Below are 27,342 nucleotides of genomic sequence, written 5' to 3' on the forward strand. Positions count from 1 at the left end.
GATCCCAGGGTCCTGGGATCGAGCCCCGCATCGGGCTCCCTGCTCGGCGGGAAGCCTGCTTCTCCTTCTCCCACTCCCCCTGCTTGTGTTCCTGCTCTCGCTGTGTCTCTCTCTGTCAAATAAATAAATAAAATCTTTAAAAAATAAAAATAAAAATAAAATAAAATAAAAATGTAAACCATTCTTAGCTCCTGGGCCACAGTTTGCTGACCCCTGATGCAGACCCACACAAACAACAGAGGCAGATAAACAGGGGCAGGCAGGCAGGCACGTGCCAAGCCAGGCAAAGACAGGCAGGCTAGAGGTGACGCAGGCAGAGGCAGGTAGCTACAGGAAGACCCACATACACAAAAATGCCCCTTCCAGCACACAGATGCCGACTTACACACCGAGATGCAGTCACGGACAAGCGTGGACACAGACAGTCAGGAACATACATACACACTCCCACAGGACACAGTCCCACACACAGAGACATGGACAGGACAAAGCACACATGGACTGACGTGGACCCAGAATCTGAGAGAGACACAGACAGACACACTGAAACAGACCCTCAATGGAGACACATGAATCCCTTAAAGAGACCCCTACACCTAAGGATAGAAAGAGACACAGACACATGTGGACACATACACACAGGCAGACATGGACGGGTACACCAAAAGACCCTCAGAGACACCCCTAGATAGACACACACAGACCCTCACACTCAGACACAGATACCCGGACATACACAGACAACCAGAGCCAAAGAGGTACACACAGAGCTAGAACCTACACACAGATATGGACGTAAGAAACAGCCATGCATGTGGGGTGCTTGGGTGGCTCAGTTGGTTGAGCGTCTGACTCCTGGTTTTGGCTCAGGGTCCTGGGACCAAGCTCTGAGTTGGGTTCCCTGCTCAGCAGGGAGTCTGCTTGTCTCCTCTCCCTCTGCCCCTCCCCCCACTCATGCACTCTCTCTCAAATAATTAAATCTTAAAAAAAAAAAAAAGAAAGAAATAGCCATGCATGGTTACATAACTATGTAAATATACTATGCTACTGAATCATATACTTAAAAATGGTTAAGATGACAAATTTTATTATATATATATTTTACCACAATTTACAAAAAGAAAGAAAAAAGTCACACAAGCGTACAAAGAGATCTACATAAACACACCCAGGCAGACACACATACTCCCCAGACCAACACACCCCACACCTAAAATGCTCTGACAGACAGCACGCTGACACACAGAGACAGGGAGATGGGAAACGAAGTGACTGGAAGAGAGAAGTGTGCACATTTGCCCTCCTCACGCTTTACAGTGTATGAGAGGAAGGCCCAAGCAGAGTGCTTACGGCGGCACACGAAGCAGCAGCACACAGCCTGAAGGACATGTGGAGATACACTAAAAGGGAGAGTAAGAGACAAGGCCTCCCCCTCACACGGACACATGCCCAGACAGGCAGCTTGCAGAGACGGTAGGCATGAAGAGCATGAAGTGAGAGCAAGAGAGCAAGAGCAAGGACAAAGAACAAAACAGAGCAAGCTACAGAGCGAGAGAGAAGGACAGACTGAGAAGAGGAGGAACAGACTGGACAACAGGGAAAAACAGCCTAAAGCATCAGGGCACAAGGAAGGTGTTCAAGGAAGTGAAAAAGCAAAGTTCAAATGAGGAGGGAAGAGAGGAACAAGCAGGCAGCGGTCGGGAAGAAACAAAGAGGACCAGGAGGGGAGCTGTGGCAGCACAGGTGGACCAAGACCAGCAGTGCCGAAGGAATGAGCAGGCCGACTCACTGTGAGGGCAGGTCCAGGGATGTGGGTGGAGGATTCCAGGTGTCTGGGTAGCCGAGCATCCAGTCTGACCAGACTTTCACACTGGGGAGCAGTTCCTTCAGGTCCGAGACGAAGGAAGACACCTTGATGTCATCTTGGTCATCCTCGTCCTCAGGAGAGGACAACTGAGCTGCAGAGGCAAAGGGTGAGAACTGGGCCTAGGTCTGCTGTGGCCCACGAGGGAGGCCTGGGGCGCTGGGACGGCAGCAAGCTCTTAGGGAAGGGAGACCAAGTCCACAGGAAAGCTGGGCCCAGAAGCGGAGGACAAGTGCCAGCACCTAAGAGGATTCTGAAAAGCAGGACAAAGAGAGAACCAGTGCACTGAGTCTGCCCCTGCGGACAGCTGTTTCTGCCCCACCGGCAGCCTGACTGAAGCCGCCGCTCCAGCATCTAGCCCCCCCTCTAGCTTTCCTTCAGCACGGCACCGAGATGGAACCAGAGTTCCTGCCAAAACTGCACAACCTGAATCTGACCATGAGGAAATATCAGAGAAACCCAAACTGGGGTACATTCGACCAAATAAGTGGGCTGTATACTTCAAAAATGTCAAGGCCATGAAAGACAGAGAAAGACTTGAGAAAACCATTCGATGCCAAACTGCAGAAAACTAAAGGGACACGGCATCTAAATTGCAATGTGTGATCCTGGAGTGGGTCTTAGACCAGAAAATGACTTTTTTTAGGACAACTGGTATAAACTCAATAAAGTCTGTAGATTCAACAACAGTACTGTATCAGCGTTGGCTTGCTGATTTTGATAACTGCACTGTCATGTAAGGGAATGTCCGTGTTATTCGGAAATATTCAGTCAACTATTTGGGGGTAAAGGGCTACCACGTCTACAACTTACAATCAAATAGTTCAGAACAAAAATAATAAGCATGTGTGTATGTGTATAGAAAGAGAGAGAACTTAAAGCAACTATGGTAAAATGTTAACAAATGGGGAATCCAGGTGAAGGATATGTAAGAGTTCTTTGTATTATTCTTGCAACTTTTCTATAAATTTGAAATTGTTTCAAAATAAAAAGTTACCTCGACCCTCCCTCCAAAAAAAGGCAGCTCCAGTCTGGAGGCATTCACAAAATTGAAGTGGCAGGGGGACAACAGAGGGGCCTCAATACTCACCAATACTGATCCAGGAGCTGAGAGAAAGGGGCAACCTTCAGCCCTACCTTACACGGCTCAGCAGTCAGGCTTACAACTCTAAGGACAACCTTAATGCATATGCGGGCACTGATCAACTCAAGGGCTAAAAACAGCCCGTGCTCTGGTTCAGTGAGTCGTCCAAGGTGGCTGGTCCACAGTGGTTACAACACCCACCAATACCAGACAAAGAGGGACACAGATAGAGCAGGGAAACCAAAATATCAATTATGAACAAGAACTGAAACGCTCTTTGCTGGTTTTCTAACGTCGTAGGAACCCACAGCAGCTCATAGATACAGTAAAAATCTTAACTACTAGAGAAAAGGGGGAGGGGATAGTTCCCCCAAGAACAGAGGGCTACAGAGGTAAACAGAATGCAAAAGGAGGTGGGGCTAGTTAGGTGGGCAGACGGAAGAGGGGTTATTGGGAAGAGCAAGAATATCAAGTAGAGGGAAGAGATGCTGAGAAGGCAGGGTGGCATTTTGAGCTTGTCTGCACAGGGTCCAGGCAGGAGAAAGGCCATCAGTCAGGGGGTCCCTCATCTGCTTACCTTTGGCAGACTCCTTAAGTAAGTAGGTGCAGCGCCGCACCAGGAGAGAAAACATGGCCAAGCCCAGCGCTGCGGCTTGCTCCTGGATCACAGAGCGACACTCCTCTGAGAAGCAGTCTGAGGAGAGGCAAATGAAACTCCATCAGTGCCCTGGGGGGTCAAGGGCTACTGTTCTCTACCTTTAGGTAAGGCCCTAAACCTCTGCTACAGAGACCAAGATACAAACATCTAGGTGCACATCGTTGGTCATGTCATTGAGCTCCCTTTCCTCATCTAAGACTGGGGCTAAGTAGTAATATTTCCTCTCTCTTAAGCATCGCTACAAGGCTAAATGAAATAATGCACATGAAGCATTTACCACAATGGCTGTATATGGGTAAGGACTTGATAACATTATTATAGGGATCCCCTGTGTAAATTCTGCATCACTTCCCCAGGACCAGGTACCCCAAGATGGACAGTTTGGGCCAGAGCTACAGGTTCTCTGTATTTAGTTGGCTACTAATAATGTGAAGCTATAGTAACAAGAAGTCATATTTAATTAACTCAGTATCTCTAACATACAGCTAGCAGGAGTACAAATATCAATTAAGATCACAAAAATACAAATTTAAGTTATCTTCTTGAGTCACTAACCTTTGGTTCCATCCTTACCTTCCGTCACTCCTCCACTTCCAAATAACCTATTTTCACTGAATGAGTTAATTTTACATAGGAAAATGGGCACATAATAAGCACTTAACCAGTGGTACTTTATATTTTCACAGATTCTTTCCCCTAGGGCTAAAAAATAAATCTCTGGCTCCCAATCCCCCTCACTTTCTCAGCCTGTCCAATTTCCTTCTGGCTGCAGGTCAGCGACAAGAGCCACCTTGGTGGTGGCCAGAGCTATTCTTTGGCAGAAGCTACAACATACACTCTCAACACGCTGTCTGTACCTACTCCTTGTCAGCGGCCCGCCCTGATAGCCACTTAATCCAGACTTGAGAGGAATGGTGACAAACAGAAGGCAGCAGTCCAACTGCAGCCTCAGAGGAGGAGACAGACACCCAATACGCACAGGAGATGGAATCAGGTGCCTGGTCACTCGCTCTGGCATCAACTAACCTGTTCATTCCCTCTGTAATACAGGAGAACGCTCCGAATCTCCAAGTGTTAAAAGGATAATTAGCCACATGTTTGATATCTGTGCCTGCCTGCATGTTAACCTCAATAGTCAGAGGGAAGCCCTCTTGCGTCTCTCCTCATTGACACTAGTCTTGTCAATGGGGCCTAACTGAAGTCTTTACTCCAGGAGATGCTACACAACCACACAGTTACTCCTAACCGCCTTGGCCACAGGAGCAAACATGACTGGAGTATATAGAGCCAGCCCCAAACCACTTCAGGGAGCCCTGGGAGTGAGAAGGAACAGGCTGCTGGTCAGAAGGTCCCAACATATGAATAGCATCAGTGTAGCAAAGTACTCGTCTGTTGTGGCTTTCCTGCCATCCTTCCAGATGCCGACTGGTCCCAAATGTCACCCTCTAACTTTCCGACTCAACTGCTGAAGGCAGTAAGGAAGTGGTAACAATCCATGTGATTAGAATAGGTCACCACTCTCATTCCTCTTCTGGTAAGGCTCTAAACCTCTGCTACAGAGACCAAGATACAAGCATCGAAGAACTAAGACGGGAAAGGGTAGAGAGCAGGGAAGGGGAAGATGTGTATGCCATCCTAAGAAAAATGGCAACTTCTCCCCTCCACCCCTTACTTTGGGCAGCATCACTATCTGTACTGCCCCAGCTGAGCCTAGGCCCTTGCCAAACACTGCCAGCAGCCTGCCTCTAAGTAGAAACAAGGCCAGCCCAGAATGGGGGAGTAAGTCCAGAACAGAGGAAGCTAGAATAGGATAAGGGGAGGCCCCATCCTGGTAGTTGACATTAGTGACCCCTTATCAACGGGGCATCTTAGGCATAAGTTATTACCTGCACACAGAAGGGCCCGAAAAGGCACAGAAGGAGGTATCTTAGCTTAAAGAGACTGGCATTTTGAGAAGCCCAAGACTACAATAAGATACTCTCATTAACCTGGATAAGGATAAGATGGGGCAAAAGGAGATTACTTTCACCAAGCCCATTTCTATTTTTATGACAAATGGTAATTTCAGGCTAGGCTATTCCTCAGAGTGCAAAGTTGTGACTAGGGCTCAAGAGGGAGAATGAACTGCTTAAAAACAATGACACTTGTGGCCTCTGGGGAGTCCAGGTTGGCTTCTTTTCTTTTTTTTTTAAGATTTTATTTGTGAGCCTGGGTGGCTCAGTCAGTTTAGCGCCTTCGGCTCAGGTCATGAGCCCCGTGTCGGGCTCCCTGCTCAGTGTGGAGTCTGCTTGGGACTCTCTCTCCCTCTGCCCCTCCCAGACCTCCCTCCCTCCCCTCCCTCAAATAATAAAATCTTAATTTTTAAAAAAGATTTTATTTATTTATTTATTTGACAGAGAGAGAGAGAGAGAGCGCACAAGCAGGGGGAGCTTCAGAGGGTGAGGGAGAAGCAGGCTCCCTGCTGAGCAAGGAGCCCGACATGGGGCCCGATCCCACGACCCTGAGATCATGACCTGATGTGGGTAGAGTCAGACGCTTAACCAATTGCACTAGCCAAGGCGCCCCCAGGTTGGCTCCTTTTTTAAGCCTCCTGCAATAAGGTCTGGGGACCAGGCAGGGTAGCAATAACTGGAGCCTCTTTGCTGTAAGTGTGGAAAGGCTTGACTACCTCTCAGAGCAGCGGCTGAAAAGGCAGCTTCATGAATGCGCTGTTCTTAGCCATGGTTATGTCACCTCCAACCTTCACTTCTTCCTGCCTCTCCATAAAGGGCCTGACAGTACTTCCCTGCAATGGTCTGGGGGAGGCACAAACCACTGAGCTATTTTGCTCTGATCAAGCAGGTGGTGATATCACAGCTATCTGGGGGTCAGAATGCCTGGGTCTCAGTCAGTCTTCTGACCACATCATAGAGAGTACTTTCTGGAAGGCCTGCCCTCCTCCATGGTTCAGTGGTACCACAAGCACATACTGAACATCTATAATGTGCTTCACCCTGTGCTGGGTATTATGGAGAACACAGCTACAAATAAAACAGTCCCTGCAACCACTGGACCTTACAATTGGGTGAAAGAAACTGCTATTTACCTAAGTAACCATGGCAACTCAGACCCAGTGCCTCCAGTGAGAACTACATTAAGTGTTATGGCATCTTCGGAGATATTCTCCACCTCACTTAGGCTTCTGTAGGCTAGAAGCCGTAAGATGCCACTCCTTGAGAAGTGTTCATTCTCATATAAGTTGAGTAGGAAAACAGCATCCAGGGGCGCCTGGGTGGCTCAGTCGTTAAGCGTCTGCCTTCGGCTCAGGTCATGATCCCAGGGTCCTGGGATCGAGCCCCGCATCGGGCTCCCTGCTCAGCAGGAAGCCTGCTTCTCCCTCTCCCACTCCCCCTGCTTGTGATCCTGCTCTCACTGTGTCTCTTTCTGTCAAATAAGTAAATAAAATCTTAAAAAAAAAAAAAAAAAAGAAAACAGCATCCAGGTTCCCAGAGTCCACCCACTTTGGGGCTAGAGCTAGGAAACTGGCCCTAGTCTGACAAATGCCCATATATATCCCTGGAGTTGGGCTGGGTCAGACCAACAAATGATGTGGGGCGGGGAAGGAAAAAGCATTGTTTCCCTTGGTATTTGCCTGGGTTCCTCTGGCTTTGTGTCAGGTAGCAGGAGCCTGACATGAGCTGAGGAACTCATTAACACTGTGAAACAGCCTTTCCCCTTCTTTCCAAAAGCAGGCTTGCTCAAGGGTTTAGGGGGGTGGTTTTGGCTAAGCGAGTCAGACGGAAATATTTCTTACCAAGAAAGTCACCTGAGGTCTGAACTTGATTCTGCCCTTTCCCACATGCTCTCAGATGGGCAGGTGACCGGAGCCCCCACTATTCCTATGCCCAAATACCTGCTCAGGCAGAAATATTCTTCTCACTCCTATGTAACAGGGAGACTTTCTCATTTTTCTGAGAACATATTCATGGAAAACATAAACCAACTGTCGTCAAAGTTGTATGAAATCAGGAAATGGAGCGGCCGGGAGAAGGCTGCCATGTGGCCGGATGTTATGTATTTCTAATTAGTGCTATACATCTTTCAACAGCAAGTGTCCTTCTGCTGGGAAACACAACACACTGCCCTTGTTATTGTAACTGTCAGAGAAGTGCTTAAACAGATAATCTCCAGGAAAAGTGATAAACACGTCCCCTCTCCCACCAGCGTGTGCGCGACGGTGCTGCCAAAGCAAAGCCGTGCTTGATGGCTCCAGGATGGCAAAGCATCCTCCTGCAGGAAATGGGAATGAGGCAGGAGGGGGGGGGGGGGGGGGGGGGGGAGGGAAGGGGAGGCAGGCTCACCTGCCTGGACCCTCTATGCCCAGCCAAGGGACAGCAGTTCAGAACCAACGCTTCTGATCAACTCCTGGGTTAGGGAGAGCATTGGAGGCAACCGGTATCAGTAGGGATGAGGTTTGGCTGGTCACAGAAAAATCTGGCAGCAATGAAACAAGCAGAGTTTCCCTGATGCAGAGAGCCAGCTTCCTGGCAAGAGGATGACAAGAGTGTTGAAGGGGAGACACAGGATGGATGATACAGGTCTGGTACCCTGACGGCAGTGGAGGGATTCAGAAGGCACTGGTGGGGTCCACTAGCCATTCCAGGAGAGAGAAGCAACTATTTGCTCAGCTGCTTCACTAACAGCTGGAGAAAAATGCAGGCAAGACCACTTTATTCACTGACTCCCTCCCCACCAGCTCCTCCCAAAGACAGGAAATGAATGGTCAGTCACCTCCAAACTAACACCACCTGGAGGCGATTTGTTGGCTCTTATCTTTCAGACATAAGGCTGCTTTTCTCATGAGTCAGTCACCAGTCAGACACAGGGCTGGCACAGTTCCTGAGCAGCCCACCAAAACCTCCTTGTCTACAGGAAGTGGGCAGTGAGAGCATCTTTCGACTGCTGCTGTTCGGGCTACAGAGTTCCTGTGGCAGTTGCTGATTGAAGGTTGGGTGGAAGAGGCAGTCACTGTATAGAAACCAGATAAAATCCCAGAGCAAAAGCAGAGATGTCCAGGCCATCAGGGCATCATTTTATTCCCTGAGAAGTAAAATGAGTCAAAAAAACCAGGCACCAACACACCCAAGCAAAATATTCATGCATAATGGCAGAACACAGGTTGACCCGAGGCTGGCCATGAACAACATATCCCCAAATGGTACAGCTGCAACAAAACCAAAGAACATGGAAGGCAGTGGTTCCTCCCTAAGAGCCCCTCCTGGCATGCCTGCTACTGCTTTTGGATTTTGTAGGCTGTAAAACCCTGACTTCTTTTAGTGGATAGATGGAGGGCAAAGGAAATCCCAACCTCCTAACAAAGTGACTTCTCCCATTAGTCCCAAAGTTATGTATTCAGCCCAATGGTGGAGGATATAAAGAAAATAGGATCCAGCCATAAGAAGATGATAATCTAATGAGGAAGACAGGAAGAATACACAGACCCAAGTAACTGTAATTCAAGGAAGATGAAGTGAGATGCTTTCTTTCATTTCCAGCTAGGGTATAGCAGAGGAGGTTTCACAGAAGAGAGCACTTCTGAGCAAGGCTGCAAAAAATGAACAAAGCTGGAATTGGCAGGATGACAGAGAGACTGCATGTTACTAAGGAGGCATGCAGGCAGGGGCACACCAAGCACCCTCCCACACGGCAAACGATGCACTCAGAGTGCCACAGGATGGGGACCACAAAGCACCAGGCCTGCAAGGCCACAGCAAGGAACACAGACCTGACCCAGCACGGGGTGAGGAGGGCACCCGCTCGAGGTTTCCGAATGAAGCACAGGTGAGTATTTTATGAATATTAAACATTTAGGACGGATTAGGGTAGCTGGGACAATGTAAAAGGAAGGGAGATTTGTTGGGAAGCCAAGAAGGCATGAACTTCGTTGAACTGAGAGAAATTATACGTAGTGCACTTCGTAAACTTTATAAAGCTAAGTAAATGTAACATCTTGCTTATAGGCGCTAGAAGAGGGAATGGACAGGAGTGTGAGGATGTGAGAAATGCTGCAGAAAGAAAATCAAGAACGGTGGAAATGATGTGTGGGAGGGAAGGGATTCACTGGAAGGGGCCAAGGACCCCTACTAATAATCTCGACAGGTTCCAGAGGATGCTGAGACCTCAAAAAGGGTAACACCTATCAAAGGAGGTCCAGGAAAGGGGCAGAAGTTTGGGATTGCAGAACACCTGGAGGGAGGGAGGTATGCATCAAGGAGTCCCTAGGCTCCGGCCCACTTGGCTCTGAGCCAGTCCTGTCTTTCCAAACAAAGACACTTCAGGGGGTCAGAAATACTTGAGGAAGACCTTGCATAAGGAGGCCTGGGAAGTCTGAACTGGCTCTCCCTGTGGAAGCCATTAGATATTCAGCACTTCATTTGTTTCCAATTCTTGTATGAGTGCAGCTCCAGGCTGTGGGGTGAGAGGCTCCTCTCTGACGTAATCAGGAAGCAGCTGCAAAATTAAGGAATCCCTCATGACATCATAAAAAGGGTCGATGGTTTACTGGGGAAAGTATAAAAATTAATTACATATTCCCACATGAATCCCTTCCCCTAAATCTGTACACACTCCCTCCCACCCCCACACGTTCTCTCATCAACAACATCCCAAAGCCACCTCACTGAGCAGGGTACAAAAGGGCAAACAAAACCCAGGAAGACAAAGTTTTTTGATGCACCCACTGTCTGCCCCATACATTTGGAACTTAACAAGTGATAGGCTGTCCTGCAATTTTTATATATATAGCATGCTTCCCTAACAAAATTATAAGCCCCTTGAGGACAAGAGCTTTGTCAGGACTTCACATCCTTGAAAATTAGCACCATGACGGGGTTCAGGACATGTGTGCTGTTCACAACAGTAGGTACACTATGCTTCTCATTTGTGAATCCTAACGATAAACGACATGATTCCACTGTGGCCTGAAATAATAACTAAGATATACTGAGACCTGTATCAGGCACAGAGAGAGAGAGAGAGTGTGTGTGTGTATGTGTGTGTAAAATCTCAAAACTTTACACAAGATTTGCACAGGAGGTATTATTTTCCCTCTCTTGACAGTTGAGGAAACAGAGTCAGAGAAGTTAAATGACTTGCCCAAGGTCACAAAACCAGTGTCAGAGCTGGGATTTGAATTTAAGTCTGTCTGCTCTTGTACCTACGCTGTTTCCATACCTGGTTGTCACATGCCTGTGATTCAAGCTGCAAGCTACACCTCTTCCTCTCTCCTTTCTATGAATATGAAAACCTTAGACTCTCCATAGTTCTGCACAAAAAGCTCTAGGGTAACAACTATGTGGAATCTAAAATTACGGGGCACCTGGGTGGTTCAGTCGTTACACGTCTGCCTTCGGCTCAAGGTCATGATCCCAGGGTTCTGGGATCGAGCCCCGCATTGGGCTCCCTGCTCAGTGGGAAGCCTGCTTTTCCCTCTCCCACTCCCCCTGCTTGTGTTCCCTCTCTCGCTGTGTCTCTCTCTGTCAAATAAATAAATAAAATCTTTAAAAATTAAATTAAATTAAAAACACTATACCATTTCAGGGCACCTGGGTGGCTCAGTTAAACGTCTGCCTTTGGCTCAGGTCATGATCCTAGGATCCTGGGATAGAGCTCCCTGCTCATCTGGGAGTCTGCTTCTCCTACTCCGTCTGCCCCTCCTCCTCCTCCCCACACTCTCATCCCATCCCCGGCCGGGCTCATGAGCACATGCACGCGCATGCTCTCTCTCAAGTAACTAAATAAAATAAATAAATAAATAAATAGGGGTGCCTGGGTGGCTCAGTTGGTTAAGCGTCTGCCTTCAGCTCAGGTCATGATCCCAGGGTCCTGGGATAGAGCCCCGCATCAGGCTCCCTGATCGGCGGGAAGCCTGCTTCTCCCTCTCCCACTCCCCCTGCTTGTGTTCCCTCTCTTACTGTGTCTCTCTCTGTCAAATAAATGAATAAAATCTTAAAATAAATAAATAGATAATAAAAACACTATACCACTTATAATAACACCAAAGAAAACAAAATACTTACATATAAAATATTAGCTATTTTAAATATTAAATCTAACAAAATATGTACAGGATCTCTATGCTGAAAATTACAAAATACTGATGAAGGAAATCAAAGAAGAACTAAATAACTGGAGAGATTTACCATGTTCATAAGTTGGAAGACTCAACACTGCAGAGATGTCAATTCTCCCCACACAGATCTATAGGTTTAATGCAATTACCATCAAAATCTCAGCCAAGTTTCTTGTAGACAAAGACAAGCTTATTCTAAAATTTATATGGAAAGGCAAAGGGCCTAGGATGGCCAAAACCATTCTGAAAAAGAACAAAGTGGGAGGACTCATTCTTCCTCATGTTAAGTCAAAGAAAGGAGAGCCTTTTCAATGAATGGTGCTAGAACAATTAGACTTCCAGAGGCCAAAAAGTGAACCCTGACCTAAGTCTCACACCTTACATAAAAATTAAGTGACAATGGGTCAAAGACTTAGATGTAAAAACATAAGACCATAAAACTTTTAGAAAAAAACTGAAGAAAATCCTCAGGACCTAGGACCAAGAGAAGAATTTTTGGACTTAATGCCAAAAGCACAATCTACAAAAAGTTAAATTGAGATACTGAAACCTCATAAAAATTAAACACTTTTGTTCTGCAAAAAACTGTAAGAGGATGAAAAGGCAAATTACAGACTGGGACCATATATCTGTAAACTACAAAGGACTGGCATCTAGATATAAAGAGCTCTCAAAACTCAATGGTGAGAAAACAATCTAATTAGAAAATGGACAAAAGATACAAGCAGACATTTCACCAAAAAAAAGGTATATAGATGAAATACAAGCACATGAAAAGATGTTCAGTATCGTTAGTCACTAGGGAAATGAAACCTAAACGTACAACGAGACATCACTACACATCTATCAGAATGGCTAAAATAACAAACAGTAATGACACCACAAGCTGGTGAGGAGGCAGAGGAATGGGATCATACATCCCTAGCTACTGGAATGTAAAAATGGCACAGCCACTCTGGAAAATAGTTTGGCAGTTTCTTCTAAAACTAAAAATGTACTTATGATTCAGCAATTATCTTGGGCATTTATCGCATGAAATGAAAACTTATGTTTGCATAAAAATCTGTACACAAATGTTCACGGCCGCTTTATTCACAACAGCCTAAACTGGAAACAACCCAAATGTCCTTCACCGGATGAACAGGAGTTAGACAGTGGAACATCCACACAGCACAGAATACTACTCAGCCATAAAAAGAAAAGTGACGTATACAATAACTTGGATAGACCATCAGGGAATTATATGGAGCAAAAAAAGCCAATTTCAAGAGATTACATACTCTATGATCCCATTTATAAAATATTCTTGAAATAATGTAATTATAGAGACAGGGAACAGGGGTTAAGATTTGGGGAGAGAAGGGGACAGGGGTATTTCTAAAGAGGTAGCCTTAGGGAGCTTTGCAGTGATGGGACAGTTCTGCACCTTAACTGTGTAGCAGTTACAAGAAGCTACCTGTGTGATAAAATTGCACAGAACCATATATACACACAAACACAAATGTGCAACTGGCGAATATATAACTGTATAAATGCATAACTGGTAAAATCTGAGTAAAGTGTGTGGATTGTACCAATGTCAATTTCACGGCACTGATATTGCACTAAAGTCATACAAGATGCTAACATTAGGGAAGGAGGGATGAAGGGTGCACAGGACCTCTCTGTACATTTTTTTTACAACGTCCTGTGAATCTATAATTATTTCAAAATATAAAGTTTAAAACCAGTAAACAGACCCCAAAAAGATCTAACCTAGGATTCCAGAAACATTTCTCTTTTACAAAGAACAGGGTTGCTTAGACATTTGGGGGACATTTCCCCGATTAGCTGATTACTCTGCACAGATGCTGCAGCCCCTCGTTCTCATCTTGTGTTGCCTGGCCTGAGCTACTGTGGCTCTTTATCTGGACTGAGCAAGAAACTGCCAGGGGCAACCAAAAGGAAAATAAGAAAAAAGAAAGGAAAGTTCACTGAAGACAGAACTCCTGTCTAAAGAATAAGGAGTAAAGCAAGAGAACTTCATTATCAAGGCTATGACTCATTGGATCAGTAAAATCCATGTCAAGCACCACAAAGTGGAGGTGATGAGAAAGTGAAGAAAGATGACAAAAAGAACAAATTGCAGAAGCTCAGGTGAGCTGTTTAAACATGTTCTTGCCGTTCAAAAAATAAGGAAAGGTATAAATCTCAAATCAGTGGTATGTGTAATCTTTAAACATCAGGAGGGAAAAAGTTACTTAAAACACGTTGCTTAGCACTGTTTTCTTCATAAATGAAACTGCTTATGCATTTTCAGCGTGCAATGCTTTGGACCATTAATTAGATGAATATTAAGAAGTTTTCTTTTAGGGACGCCTGGGTGGCTCAGTCGTTAAGCGTCTGCCTTCGGCTCAGGTCATGATCCCAGGGTCCTGGGATCGAGCCCCACATCGGGCTCCCCGCTCTGCGGGAAGCCTGCTTCTCTCTCTCCCACTCCCCCTGCTTGTGTTCCCTCTCTCGCTGTGTCTCTCTCTGTCAAATAAATAAATAAAAATCTTTAAAAAAAAAAAAAAAAAAAAAGAAGTTTTCTTTTAATTGGCAATATTAGCCTCAATACCATGTGGAAACTGTCAACAAATCCGCAGACCGAACTTCAAAAAAAAAAAAAGTTTTTTTTTCCATTAAAACAAACAAGCAAACACACACACACACACACACACACACAGACACACTTGTCTCCAAAAGACAAAAATGAAAAAGAGAAGCCACAGAGAAAATTTTCTCCCTGGGAGAAAATATTTGTAAAACACCTATCTGACAAAGGACTCATATCTAGAACATATAAAGAACTCTTTCAACTTAATAATAAACAAAAAAATGAGCAAAGAAGACATATGGATGGCAAATAAGTGTGTGCACATCATGCACTTCTGATAAAATGCTCAACATTATCGATCATTAGGGAAATCAAAACCACAAATACAACTCCATACTCACTAGGATGGCTGTAACCAAAAAGAGAACAAGTGTTGCTGAGGACGTGGAGTACGGGGAGCTCATACACACTACTCTGGGAATATAAAATGATACAGCCACTTTGGAAAACAATTGGGAAATTTATTAAAGAGTTAAAACAAAACTTAAGTTAAAACATTCATTTACCGAACAACCTGGCTATACCACTTCTAGGAATTTACTTAAGAGAAATGAAAGCAGTAGGGGGGTGGGGGGATGGGTTAGCCTGGTGATGGGTATTAAAGAGGGCACGTACTGAATGGAGCACTTGGTGTTATACGCAAACAATGAATCATGGAACACTACATCAAAAACTGATGATGTAATGTATGGTGATTAACATAACAAAATAAAAAAAATAACCAGGAACGTAAGAAAAAAAAAAGAGAGAGAGAGAAATGAAAGCATATGTCCACACAAAGATTTACACTTGAATGTTTACAGCAGTTTTATTCCATAACAGCCCCAACCTGGAAAAAACCCAAATGTCCATCAACAAGAGAATGGATAAACAAATTGTGGTATATCCATACAATGGAAGACTACTCAGCAACAAAAAGGAACAAAAGACTGAATCATTCAACAACATGGATAAATGTCAAAATCATTACTGTGGAATAAGGAAGACAGGCCAAAAGACAAAGACAGAAAGGAAATACTGTCGAATTCTAGAAAATACAAACTCTTTTACAGTGACAGAAAGCAGTTCAGTGGTTGCCTGGGGATTGGAAGGAAAGGTTAGGGAAGAATGGATTACAAAGGGGCACAAGTAAACTTAGTTCTGAGTGAAGGATATGTTCACTATCTTGACCATGGTGATGGTTTCACAAATGTATACATATGTCAAAATTCATCAAATTGTACAGTCTACATATGTATAGTCTGATAAACATCAATTAGATCTCAATAAAACTGTTAAGATTTTTTAAAAATATAGGAATGACATTAAAAGGCCATTAGTCTGACTCATCATCTAAGATTTTAAAGATTCATAACTTAGAGGCTGATTTGATAAAAATTTTTTTTTTTAGATTTTACTTATTTGAGAGAGAGAGAGAGACAGAGATAGTGAGAGAGAGCACAAGTGGGGAGGAGAGGGAGAAGCAGGCTCCCCGCATAGCAAGGAGCCTGATGCGGGACTCGATCCCAGGACCCCGGGATCATGACCTGAGCCGAGGGCAGACGCTTAACCGACTGAGCCACCCACGTGCCCGAGGCTGATTTGATAAAGCTGGACATCTACTGAGTGCCTAATACACAATTTGACACTCAGAAAAACCTTGCAAACTAGCACCAATATTTGCAGTTTACAGACAAGGAAACTAAGCCTCAGAGAGGGTAAATTAACTTTCTTCATCAAGGTCGCACAGCTGATAAATGGCTGGGTAGAGAATTCAAACCTTTGATCTGGTTGATTCCAAAGCTCTTTATACCATTACAACACAATTGCTATCTTCTGAAGGTGAGAAAATGATCTCCAGAAGTGCTAGGCTTTCTGCAGAAGACAGCTTGGCTTACCCTCCTCCTTTATATGAAGCTCTAGGGCCAAGAAGTGTCCTGGGGACTCTATCAAAACATCTTGGCAAGACAACAAACCATTTCTATTCTCTACAATGAAAAATTAAAACACTCCTATTAAACGAGTGCTTCATTTTTTCCAGAGAATACCCATTTTAGAAATGGTACACTTATAGATTTCCTGGAAAAGGAAGTAAGGCAGGCAGGTAGGCAGGCAAGAAGGGAGGGAGGGGGGGAGAGAGAGATAGAGGTGGCGGGGGGGAGAGAGAGAGAAGGAGGAAGAAGGGCGGGCAGGCAACCAGTCAAAACACACTCTGGCCATTTCCACTTTAGTTGTGTCTCTGGATTGATATTTTTGTCACTCAGAATTTCCTGCCTGATTCCAGGGCTATTCAAATACATGGCCCCTCTTGGGCAAGGAGAGCTGCTAGCAAAATGGCATGCAGGTACCAGCTAAGTCCCTCAGGGATGGGGCCCAGAGAAGAGGGCCTGCCATTCCAGCATCTCATCTGGAAGTAAATCTTGAAGGACAGAGTTTCTGTTTCTACACTGCTTACCAGAGGTTTTGCGAGGCTTACCTCTCTCACAATATTTGGGGGAAGCAAAGAGGAGTAAAAAAGAGTAGCAGCTTCTTAATTACATCAGGCAGGTTAAGTGTTCCTATGGAATTCTATCAGGAGAACTGGGGTGTCTTGTATCAGAAATTATTTAGGGTTGTGGAGGAGAAGAGAAGTGAAGGAGGCTTCCTAAAAAGTCATACCCATGAGCCAATCTAGAAGGAAACGTTTGCTGCAGCAGTGAGAAGGAATTAATACAGCCACAACCCTTCTGATGGAATAGACAGGTTTGGCAGCTGATTTAGAAAAACAGCTTGAAACCCATCTTTGTTGGTATGAAGCTTCGGGAGCACTTTGGGACCGAAGTAAAAGTTAATGAGAGATAATGCCTGCAGACAACCTGATTCAGAGAAAGCTCCTTTGATATGGCAGGCAGAAGGGCAGGGAAGTGCTCAGCTTCCATTTTAACAGATTAACTCAATTTCTTTTCATTTTATGGCTTCCTGAAGCATATTTTAAAAAAGAATATGACAGAGTTTGCAAACAATGCCAAAATAAGACAATTCTGAGACAGGCAGGGCACAGAGGTACCAGGATAGGAAGGATCTCTTGGACTCCTTCTGAGAAGCTTCCAGAATGCAAAGATTCAAGCCATCACACAAATCTTGAGGAGTCAGTACTAAAAAAATGAGGCCAATGATAAGACATAATTCTTGGGTGGATTCCTTGTGAATATCCAAATCTGCACATTCATCCTGCTCCTACTCCAGCAACTCACTCTAAAAAGTTCCTCAAAGCTTTACAATCCAAGATAAATGCCCAACTAGATCGAGTAAGCAATGACTTCATCCAACCCCATCCCCTGTGGACCATGTAGTGTTTTGTTTTTCTTTAAAGATTTTATTTATTTGGCAGATGCTTAACGACTGAGCCACCCAGGCGTTTTAAAGTAGAAAAGAGGTCAGCAGAATAATAGCTAAATAAAACAGTTATGCCAAGGAAAGGTAGCACCTGATGAAGGTGACTCGAAATCCAATGAGGCATCAGCTAGTCCTCTGACTTAGAAGCTCTAGAAAGGACATCCCTTTAAGTAACAGCCCTTCCAAATCTGTAATCAGTTGGCTGATTGGTTGTCAACAATATAAACTGAAACCTATAAACATTATTTTAAACTAAATTTAATTGTTTTATTTATTCTTTTATACCTCATCCCACAAAAGACTTGTGACAACTCAGGGCAAAAGCACCTACAATTAAATAACATTAAAGTAGATGTAGAAAATTAGGATGAAGAAAAGGAAAATACAAATATGTCAATCATGTGCCATGAATGAACTTAAAATTTACCTCTGATTTTCCTGGCAGCCAAAGCAAAAATGGAAACACCAACAATTGTATAGTTGTCATTATTGGAAAAGAATAAATATATCAGTTACTCAGGGAAAAAAAATCTTTTCTCAGCACTGAGTTCTAAAATCATTTTTTAATTTTTTTTTTTAAGATTTTATTTATTTATTTGACAGAGAGAGACACAGTGAGAGCTGGAACACAAGCAGGGGGAGTGGGAGAGGGAGAAGCAGGCTTCCTGTGGAGCAGGGAGCCCGATGCGGGGCTCGATCCCAGGACCCTGGGATCATGACCTGAGCCGAAGGTAGACGCTTAACGACTGAGCCACCCAGGCGCCCCTAAAATCATTTTTTTAACATGGACTCTATGCAAGGGATACTGTATGAAAAAAATGAAAAATAATCTTGAAAAGTCTTTACAGCATGTGGCTTTATACTACATACTGTTAAAAGATACCCAAGAAAAATTATCCTGAAGTTATTTGTATGATGAGACAAAACACGTAAGTATCACAATCTAACAATGTTTTTCCAAAAACATAGATATAGGAGTATTTTATATACTGATAGGTATACAGTGCTTTAAGAAAATCTTTAAAAGGTGGCTCAGTTGGTTAAGCGACTGCCTTCGGCTCAGGTCATGATCCTGGAGTCCCGGGATCGAGTCCTGCATTGGGCTCCCTACTGAGCAGGGAGTCTGCTTCTCTCTCTGACCCTCCCCCCTCTCATGCTCTCTCTATCTCATTCTCTCTCTCAAATTAAAAAAAAAAAAAGAAAACTTTAAAACTGAGTTAAAATAATAGCTAAGTTAGGAGATGATGATTCTTATCTCAAAGAGATCCATGTAGTTTCTTTAAGCAAGGGACTCCTGATGTCCAATGCATTTGTTTGCCCAACATTTAGTCTGTGACAGAAAGACTGTGAGAGTCAGAGAAACCCAAGTGCAAGTGCTATATATGCAGTTGATGACTAAAGACTGAAGTATTCTAAAATCTTAAAGAAAAACCCTAGATGAATGAGAAAGTGATATATGATATCATACGCTATAAAAGATTCTTGTTTTAAAGGACCAAATGACAATTTTAAAAATATATATGCTACTAAAAATAAATGTACATATAATATACATAATATAATTTATAATATAAATATATGTAATTATGTAGATATAAACATAGATGTATAGATACTAAAGGGAAATTGTCTAATCTGTAAAATTCAATTTCTGTACATTTTGGGGCTATTTCCAAAACAAAAAGTTCAACAGCATGCTATGAAGCAGAGAGATTGAAAAGCTAAATTTAATATCTGAACATTGGTACAGAGAACAAAGCTCTATAACTCTGGGATTAGCACTCCCTGCCAAACAGGTTTTTTTTCCATAGTATAAACTCATGCTATTTTTTTTTTATTATGTTCAGTTAGCCACTGTATAGGACATCATTAGTTTTTGATGTAGTGTTCAATGATTCATTAGTTATGTATAACACCCAGTGCACATCACAACACGTTGCCAGTTTTTAAGCACCAATTCAACTTCATTTTCTTGTGAGATTTCCTACATTTGGAGTACAGAATTGACCTGCTTCTACCTAGTTGAAAAGGGCTTATTTATAGATTTATTTATAGACCACTGCCTTATTTCTTAAAAAGGGCCTACTAAAGATTAGAGGAGAAATAAATAAAATAGAGAACAGAAAAACAAGTGAAAAGATTGACCAAACTAAGAGTTGTTTCATTGAAAAGATAAACAAAATGGAAAAACCCTTAGCTAGCCTAACCAAAGAAAAAAGATAAAGGACCCAAATCAACAAAATCATAAGTAAAAAAGAGACATTATACTGATACCACAGAAATTCAAAGGATTATAAGAGGTTATCTGCTAACAAACTGGACAGCCTAGAAGAAATGGAAAAATTCTTAGAAACATACAACTTACCAAGACCAAATCAGAAAGAGATAGAAAATCTGAATAGACTAATTACTAGCAAGGAGACTGAATGAGTAATCAAAATCTCCCAGCAAAGATAAGCCCAGGACCACATCACTTCACTGGTGAATTTTACCAAACATATACAGAAATTAACACCAATCCTTCCTCAAACTGTTTCAAAAAAAACCAAAGAGGAGGGAACACTTCCAAACCCATTTTACGAGGCCAGCATTATCCTGATACCAAAACCAAAAAACTACAAGCCAATATCCCTAATGAATACAAACGCAAAAATTCTCAATAAAATACTAGCAGCATACTAAAAGGATCATTCACCATGATCAAGTGGGATTTATCCTTGGGATGCAAGGATGGTTCAACATACACAAATCAATCAATGTGATACATCACATTAGTAGAATGAAAGAAAAGAATCATGTGATTATCTCAATAGATGCAGAAAAAGCATTCAACAAAATTCAATATTCAGTTATGATAAAAATTCTTAATAAATTAGGCATAGAGGGGTGCCTGGGTGGCTCAGTCATTAAGTGTCTGCGTTCGGCTCAGGTCATGATCCCAGGGTCCTGGGATCGAGCCCCACATCGGGCTCCCTGCTCCGCGGGAAGCCTGCTTCTCCCTCTCCCCTCCCCCTGCTTGTGTGCCCTCTCTTGCTGTGTCTCTCTCTGTCAAATAAATAAATAAAATCTTAGAAAATAAATAAATAAATAAATAAATAAGACATAGAATTCTGGACCATATCTCAACATAATAAAGGCCCTATATGACAAGCCCACCACTCAATGCTAAAAGGATGAAAGCTTTTCCTCTCAGATCAAGAATAAGACAAGGGTGCCCACTCTCACCCTCCTACTCAACATACAGTACTAGAAATCCTACCTAGAACAATTAGGCAAGAAAAAGAAATACAAAGTATCAGAATTGGAAAGGAAGAAGTAAAAGTGTCTCTATTTGTAGACAACATGATTTTATATATAGAAAATCCTAAAGACTCAACCAAAAAATTGTTAGATCTTATCAATGAATTCAGTAAAATTGCAGGATACAAAATTAACATACAAAAATAAGTAGCAAAAAAAAAATCAGTAGCATTTTTTTTTTTATTATTTTATTTATTTTTTTGAGAGAGAGAGAGTACAAGTGGGAGGAGGGGCAAAGGGAGAAGCAGACTCCCCGCTGAGGCGGAAGCCCGATTTGGGGCTCAATCCTGGGACTCTGGGATCATAACCTGAGCCAAAGGCAGACATTCAATCTACTGAGTCAGCCAAGCACCCCTCAGTAGCATTTCTACAATACAAACAACAAAATTTCTGAAAAATAAAAAATTAATTGATCCCATTTATAATAGCATGAACACAATAAAATATTTAGGAATAAATTTAAAGAAGTGAAAGATCTCTATGCTGAAAACTGTAAGAAAATGATGAAAGAAATAAAAGACACAAAAAATAGAAAGGTATGCTGCGTTCATGGGTTGGAAGAATTAATATTGTTAAAATGTCACTACTACCAAAAGCCATCTATAGATTCAATGCAATCCTTATCAAGATTCCACTGGCATTTTTTAGAGAAGTAGAAAAAAAATGCCTAAAACTTATATGGAACCACAAAGGACCCCAAACTGTCAAAGAAATACAGAGAAAAAAAGAACAAAGCAGGAATTATCACACTTCTTGATTTTAAGTATATTATAAAGCTACCATCATCAAAACAGTGTGGTATTGGCATAAAAACAGATGACTAGACCAATGAAACAGAATTGAGAGCTCAGAAATAAACCCAAGCATATATGGTCAACTAATATTTGACAAGAAAGCCAAAAATACCCAATGGAAAAAAGACAGTCTCTTCAATAAATGGTGCTGAGAAAATTGGATATTCACATATAAAGGAATGAAACTGGACCCATATCTTAGCACCACTCACAAAATTAACTCAAAATGGATTAAAGACCAAAAAAAAAAAAAAAAAAAAAAAGGATTAAAGACTTAAGTGTAAGACCTGATACCATGAAACTCCTGGAAGAAAACACAGGAACAAAGCTCCTTGATGTGGGGAATAATTTTTTGGATATTACACCGAAAGCACAGCAACAAAAGCAAAAACAAACAATTACATCAAATTAAAAAGCTTCTGCATTGCAAAAGAAATCATCCACAAAGTGAAAAGACAACCTATGGAATGAAAAATAAAATTTGCAAACCATCTATCTGATAAGGGATTAATATCCAAAACATAGAAAAAAATTCATACAAAAATAAATAAAATTAAAAAAATAAAAAACTCATACCACCCAATAGCAAAAAAATAAAGCAACTAAGAAATGGGCAAAGGACCTCAATAGACATTTCTCCAAAGAAGATATACGAAAGGCCAATAGGCTCATGAAAAGATGCTCTACATCACTAGTCATTAGGGAAATGCAAATTAAAACCACGAGATATCACCTCATGCCCATCAGAATGGTGAACATCAAAAAGACTAGATACAACAAATGCTGATGTGGATGTGGAGGAAAGGGAGCCCTTATGCACCACGGTGGTGGTGGTGGGGGGGGAATGTAAATTGGTGCAAACACTAGGGAAACCAGTTTGGAAGATCCTCAAAAAATTAAAAGTAGAACTACCATATGATCCAGCAATTCCACCTCTGGGAATATTGCATATCCGTGGGTAATGAAAATACCAACTCAAAAAGATACCTGCATCCCCACGTTCACTGCAGCATTATTTACAATAGTCAAGACATGGAAACAACCTAAGTGTCCATCAATGGATGAACAGATAAAGAAGTTGTAGTGTGTGTGTGTATAAAATGGAATATTATTCGGCATAAGAAAAGAGAAATAGGAAATCCTACCATTTGCAACATGGATGGACCTAGAAAGGCATTATGATAAGTAAAATAAATCAGAGAAAGACAAATACTGTAAAATTTCACTTATACGTGGAATCTAAAAAAAAAAAAAAATACAAAAAAGAAACAACAAAAAACACCATAACAAGCTCATAGAAAAAATATGAGACTTGTGGTTACCAGGGGTAAGGCGTTGGGGAGCAGGCGGGGGAGATGGAGAAGGTGGTCAAAAGGTGAAAGCTTTCAGTTGTGAGATAAGTAAGTACTAGGGATGTTATGTACAATCTGATGACTATAATTAACACTGTTGTATGATTTATAGGAAAGTCGTTAAGAGAATAAATCCTAAAGTTCTCATCACAAGGATACATTTATTTTTCTTTTATTCTTTTTTTCTTATTGTATGTTTATGAGAAGACGGATGTTAGCTGAACTTATTATAGTGATCATTTCACAATACCTGTAAATCAGACCATCATGCTGTATACTTTAAACTTATGCAGATGTATATCAATTATTTCTCAATAAACTGGAAAAAAATTAAAAAGGGGGGGGAACACCAAAAGACAGTGAATGACAAGAGCCAAGAAGAAATAAAATGGCAAACCTGCTTCTGTGGCCCCAAATGGCCATTCTTCCACCCTTACTCTCCGAAGTCCACTTCTCTCCTCCCCATTATCTAAGTCCTTTCTTCAAGTTCTTTTCTCCCTCCCAGCCTCCTCCATCTTCTCTCCAGACATTTTTTGTTACCACTTCTCCTCCCTCTCCCTGCAACACCTTGCTCAGCCTTGCTGTGCTCACAGCCCTGTGCTGCCTGGGGACAGGGTGAGAGACAGCATCCTTCACTGGTTCTGTCCCAAATATCAATCTGCCTTCTCAGTCCCACAAGTCCCAAAGATCAGGAACTAAATGGGAGATTCCATGAAAAGGGAAATTCTGGAACTAAGAATCAAACTACGCAAACAAGAGAGTCTCCTTCAGAGCCCAGCTGAACTTCTGAAGACCGCCAACCAGCAGAAAGAGAGCACAGACCAGTTCATCTTCAAACAGTTGACACTTGGTGTTCTGGAGGTATGGGAACCATTGCACGTGTCAGAGCCATGGAGCCCATCCCAGAACCATTTCCCTCTGTCCTCAGAGTGTGCAGGTGATTCCTGACCTGCCCTGCCCTTCCAGGAGATTTCCAGTTCACCCGTAGGACACAGGCCCTCAATAAGCATCTTTCTAGTCTTTCCCTGTCACCCCTCCCACCACCAGTCCCTCCCCTGCCATCTCTGTTCCCTCTCACATTGTCACCATCTTCTCTCTTCACTCTACTTATCCCCTCTTTAGGCCAAGTCAGGAATCTAGGGAAATGCAATTCAGTTGTTTCTCAGGGTCAGAGGACATGCAGAGTCTGCCTCTGAATTAGCTTCCAGTACAGGGGTCCTGGGGCCAGTTATGCGTTCTGGTATTTCTTATACAGCTTTCCGAAAAAATAAACGCAAGATGCAAACCTGCCCTCCTTCTCCCCGCAAAAAGGAAACCTGTACCGTGCTGTCTGATAGGCCTCTTCTTCTATCTGTAACACACAATGCGCACATGGCTCAGAGCTGTCCTAGCACAGGATGCACAATCCATCAAGCTTCCCTCACTGGCTGGAAATCCCACTAAGGCAGGATCTATAACACAGACTCGTAACTCCCAAGCACTTACCACAGGGCCTAACGATCAGAGATAATCTGTTCTAGGTAGTATGTCAGTAAGTCCTGGATTAATTCATTTCCTTATTCACACAGTCAGCCTTTACTAAGTGGCTACTATATGCAAGGCCCTGTGTTAGGCATTTTGCTTTCAGAGATGAATCAGACATGAACTGGACCCCTAAGGAGCTGAAATCTAATAGGATTCATGCATGTAGTTAACTATAAATCAAAAAAGAAAGTGAAAAATATCTTAAGACGTAAAGATAATGTATGAAATGATACGAATTAGGAAATTCACTGTTACATAGTTTGGACAGGAAAAGCCTGCAAACAACCTAAATGTCCATGAATAGAGAATTTCTTCAATTATAGGACATACATACAATGCAAGAGAGAGCCACTGAAAAGGGTGAGGTAAATCTATTGGTAAAGATGCATTACACAAAAATTATATAATAATTAATTTGCCAGGAAGGGGAGAAAGTAGAACAGCAAGAAATATGCAGAAGGAAGCAGAGGAGAAGAAAACGGCTTTCCTGGTTCCAATCCCCTCTGCTGGCCTAGCTATATCATTGTCCTCAAGCTCCTTGTGATATACTTCTTGTTTAAGCTATTTCAAGATGGTTTTTGTTATTTTCAAACACTCCTAACATACAGGGTAAAGAAGAAAAAAAAATAAAAAGTGGGGTTGGCATTTGTCAAAATTCATCACACTGAACACTTAAAATCTGTGCATTATTGTTCTATGGGAATTATACCTCAACTTAAAAATAGAAACAGTGAGGGGCGCCTGGGTGGCTCAGCCGTTGAGTGTCTGCCTTCGGCTCGGGTCCTGATCCCGGGGTCCTGGGATCAAGCCCCGCACTGGGTTCCCCGCCCGTGGGAGGCCTGCTTCTCCCTCTCCCACTCCCCCTGCTTGTGTTCCCTCTCTCACTGTCTCTCTGTCAAATAAATAAAATCTTTAAAAAAAAAAAAAAAAAAAAAATAGAAACAGTCTCCCAACTACCAGGAGTGTTGGCAGCAGATCTCAATTGATCCCTCTCCCCAGCTTGCTCTCAGCTGAAGAAAAGCAGTTCCCCAATGTCACTCCCCCTTCCCAGGGGTAACTCCTATCCATTCACTGTTTGATGGAGGGGGTATAAAAGGATAGAAAGATCCCGCCCCTTTGGTCCAACTGGGACTACTCTGAAGAGCTCCTTATAGGACTGGCTAAAACCTTTGTTACAGGTGTTGTGCAGTTCAACTCCTCCCTGTGCCCTATCCTGCTTCTTCCATCACCCTCAAGGTACTGACCCTGAGAGCATTCCCCAACCAGCTTTCTGGGGATGCAAATCTCATCTCAAGAGTTTGCTTCCTGGGAAACCTGACTTGCAACACATGAAAAACAGGACGCATAAATTTTTCATAAGCCTGAGATTCCAGGTGATAATGCCCAAGAGGGTAGAAATGTGGGCTAAAGCTCAGGAAAAAGATCTGGGCAGGAAAGAGATTTGGGAGCAATCCACTGAGAGGTGACAGTGGATTTTACAATACACCAATAGGGAAAAGACTGAAGAGAGGAAGGCCAAGGTGGTATCTTTAGTCAGTGCTGACATTTAGGACGCTGGATGAGAAAGGGAAGACCCAAAAAACAGGTGAAGAGGAAGGGGAGAACAGAGAGAATACAGAGTTATGATCACTGAAAGCATTTCTGGAAAGTCTGCAGTCAACAAAGGCGAATGCTACCCAAAACGCTAAGAAGAATGAGATACGGAATGGATGCTTAACAAACCCTTGTTAACTGAACTGAGTGGGACACAGAGCCTGCAGGATTCTCAGCTTTTTGGTGGGTTGTCTGTCTTTGGCAGCTTCTGTCCTATGGCGATAGGCACAGAATCTATCTGAATGCCCTGCAGCAGACCCACTGTTAGGCTGGCAAGCAAAGGAAAGTTGAAGTGGTACATAAACCTTAGCTACATAAACTTAAGTGAGCAATACAGAGTTGAGCTGCTTCAGCAATTTGGAAGAAACCCCCTTCTGAAAGGCTTCTATCAAGAACATTCCCAGGGATCTTCTGAATAAACAGCCAGGATCCTTGAGAAGGATCACTGTCCTTATGGACCAAATTCAAACCTCAGTCAAACCCACAGATGTTTAAATACACAGAGCTGATTCTAACTGTTGTTTTTTTTTTTTTTTGGCACTGGCCTATAGGTATAAAAAGGGAGGAGTGACATCATCACTTACAGACATTAGCAACATCATCACTGCTTTGAATACAAATAAACACACTCTTCTTAGCCATGGCATTCTAAAGTAAATAACATACCACACAAACAGGTGTTATTTGACCTCCAGTCCTTGGCTGGAGTAATAAAAAGAAAGATTTACCTTCTATGAACAGAAGGAATTTACCTTCTGCTTCTGTGCACAACAAAGCCAAGCAATATTCATCAGTGACTCATAGACTTTCTCTGGTTTTCTCTGGGTGTGGCTGGGGGGATCCCCACATCTACATCTCTTGCCTGAACTCCTCCTGCCCAACCTGCAATCAAAGGCCATGGCACAAAGCATCATGGACTCCCCAAGAGCCAGTGTGGCTATATTTCCTGCAGAGATCTATAAACCTGCTGGAGTCCCAAAAGTCAGCACCAAGTTCAAATCTGATCAGCATCTCTGAAAGTCACAGTTACCATACAGCTGAATAAAATATTTTTTCATAAATTTAACGCCA

General features: G+C 42.7%; 1 protein-coding gene across 3 annotated transcripts in view; it reads right to left on the reverse strand.

Annotated features, from left to right (window-relative positions):
* SMG6 (SMG6 nonsense mediated mRNA decay factor) overlaps positions 1–27,342 on the reverse strand; it is a 230,580-nt gene that overhangs the window by 125,350 nt on the left and 77,888 nt on the right. For all 3 annotated transcript variants that reach the window (XM_032429307.1, XM_032429306.1, XM_032429308.1), the window contains 2 exons: positions 3,526–3,642; positions 1,790–1,958 (listed from right to left, as the gene is read on the reverse strand). In XM_032429307.1, the coding sequence (XP_032285198.1) occupies positions 1,790–1,958; positions 3,526–3,642 (286 nt within the window). The remainder of the gene's footprint in view (positions 1–1,789; positions 1,959–3,525; positions 3,643–27,342) is intronic.

The sequence above is a fragment of the Phoca vitulina genome, unplaced genomic scaffold (genome assembly GCF_004348235.1).
Source record: "Phoca vitulina isolate PV1807 unplaced genomic scaffold, GSC_HSeal_1.0 scaffold40, whole genome shotgun sequence".
Classification (NCBI taxonomy): Eukaryota; Metazoa; Chordata; class Mammalia; order Carnivora; family Phocidae; genus Phoca; species Phoca vitulina.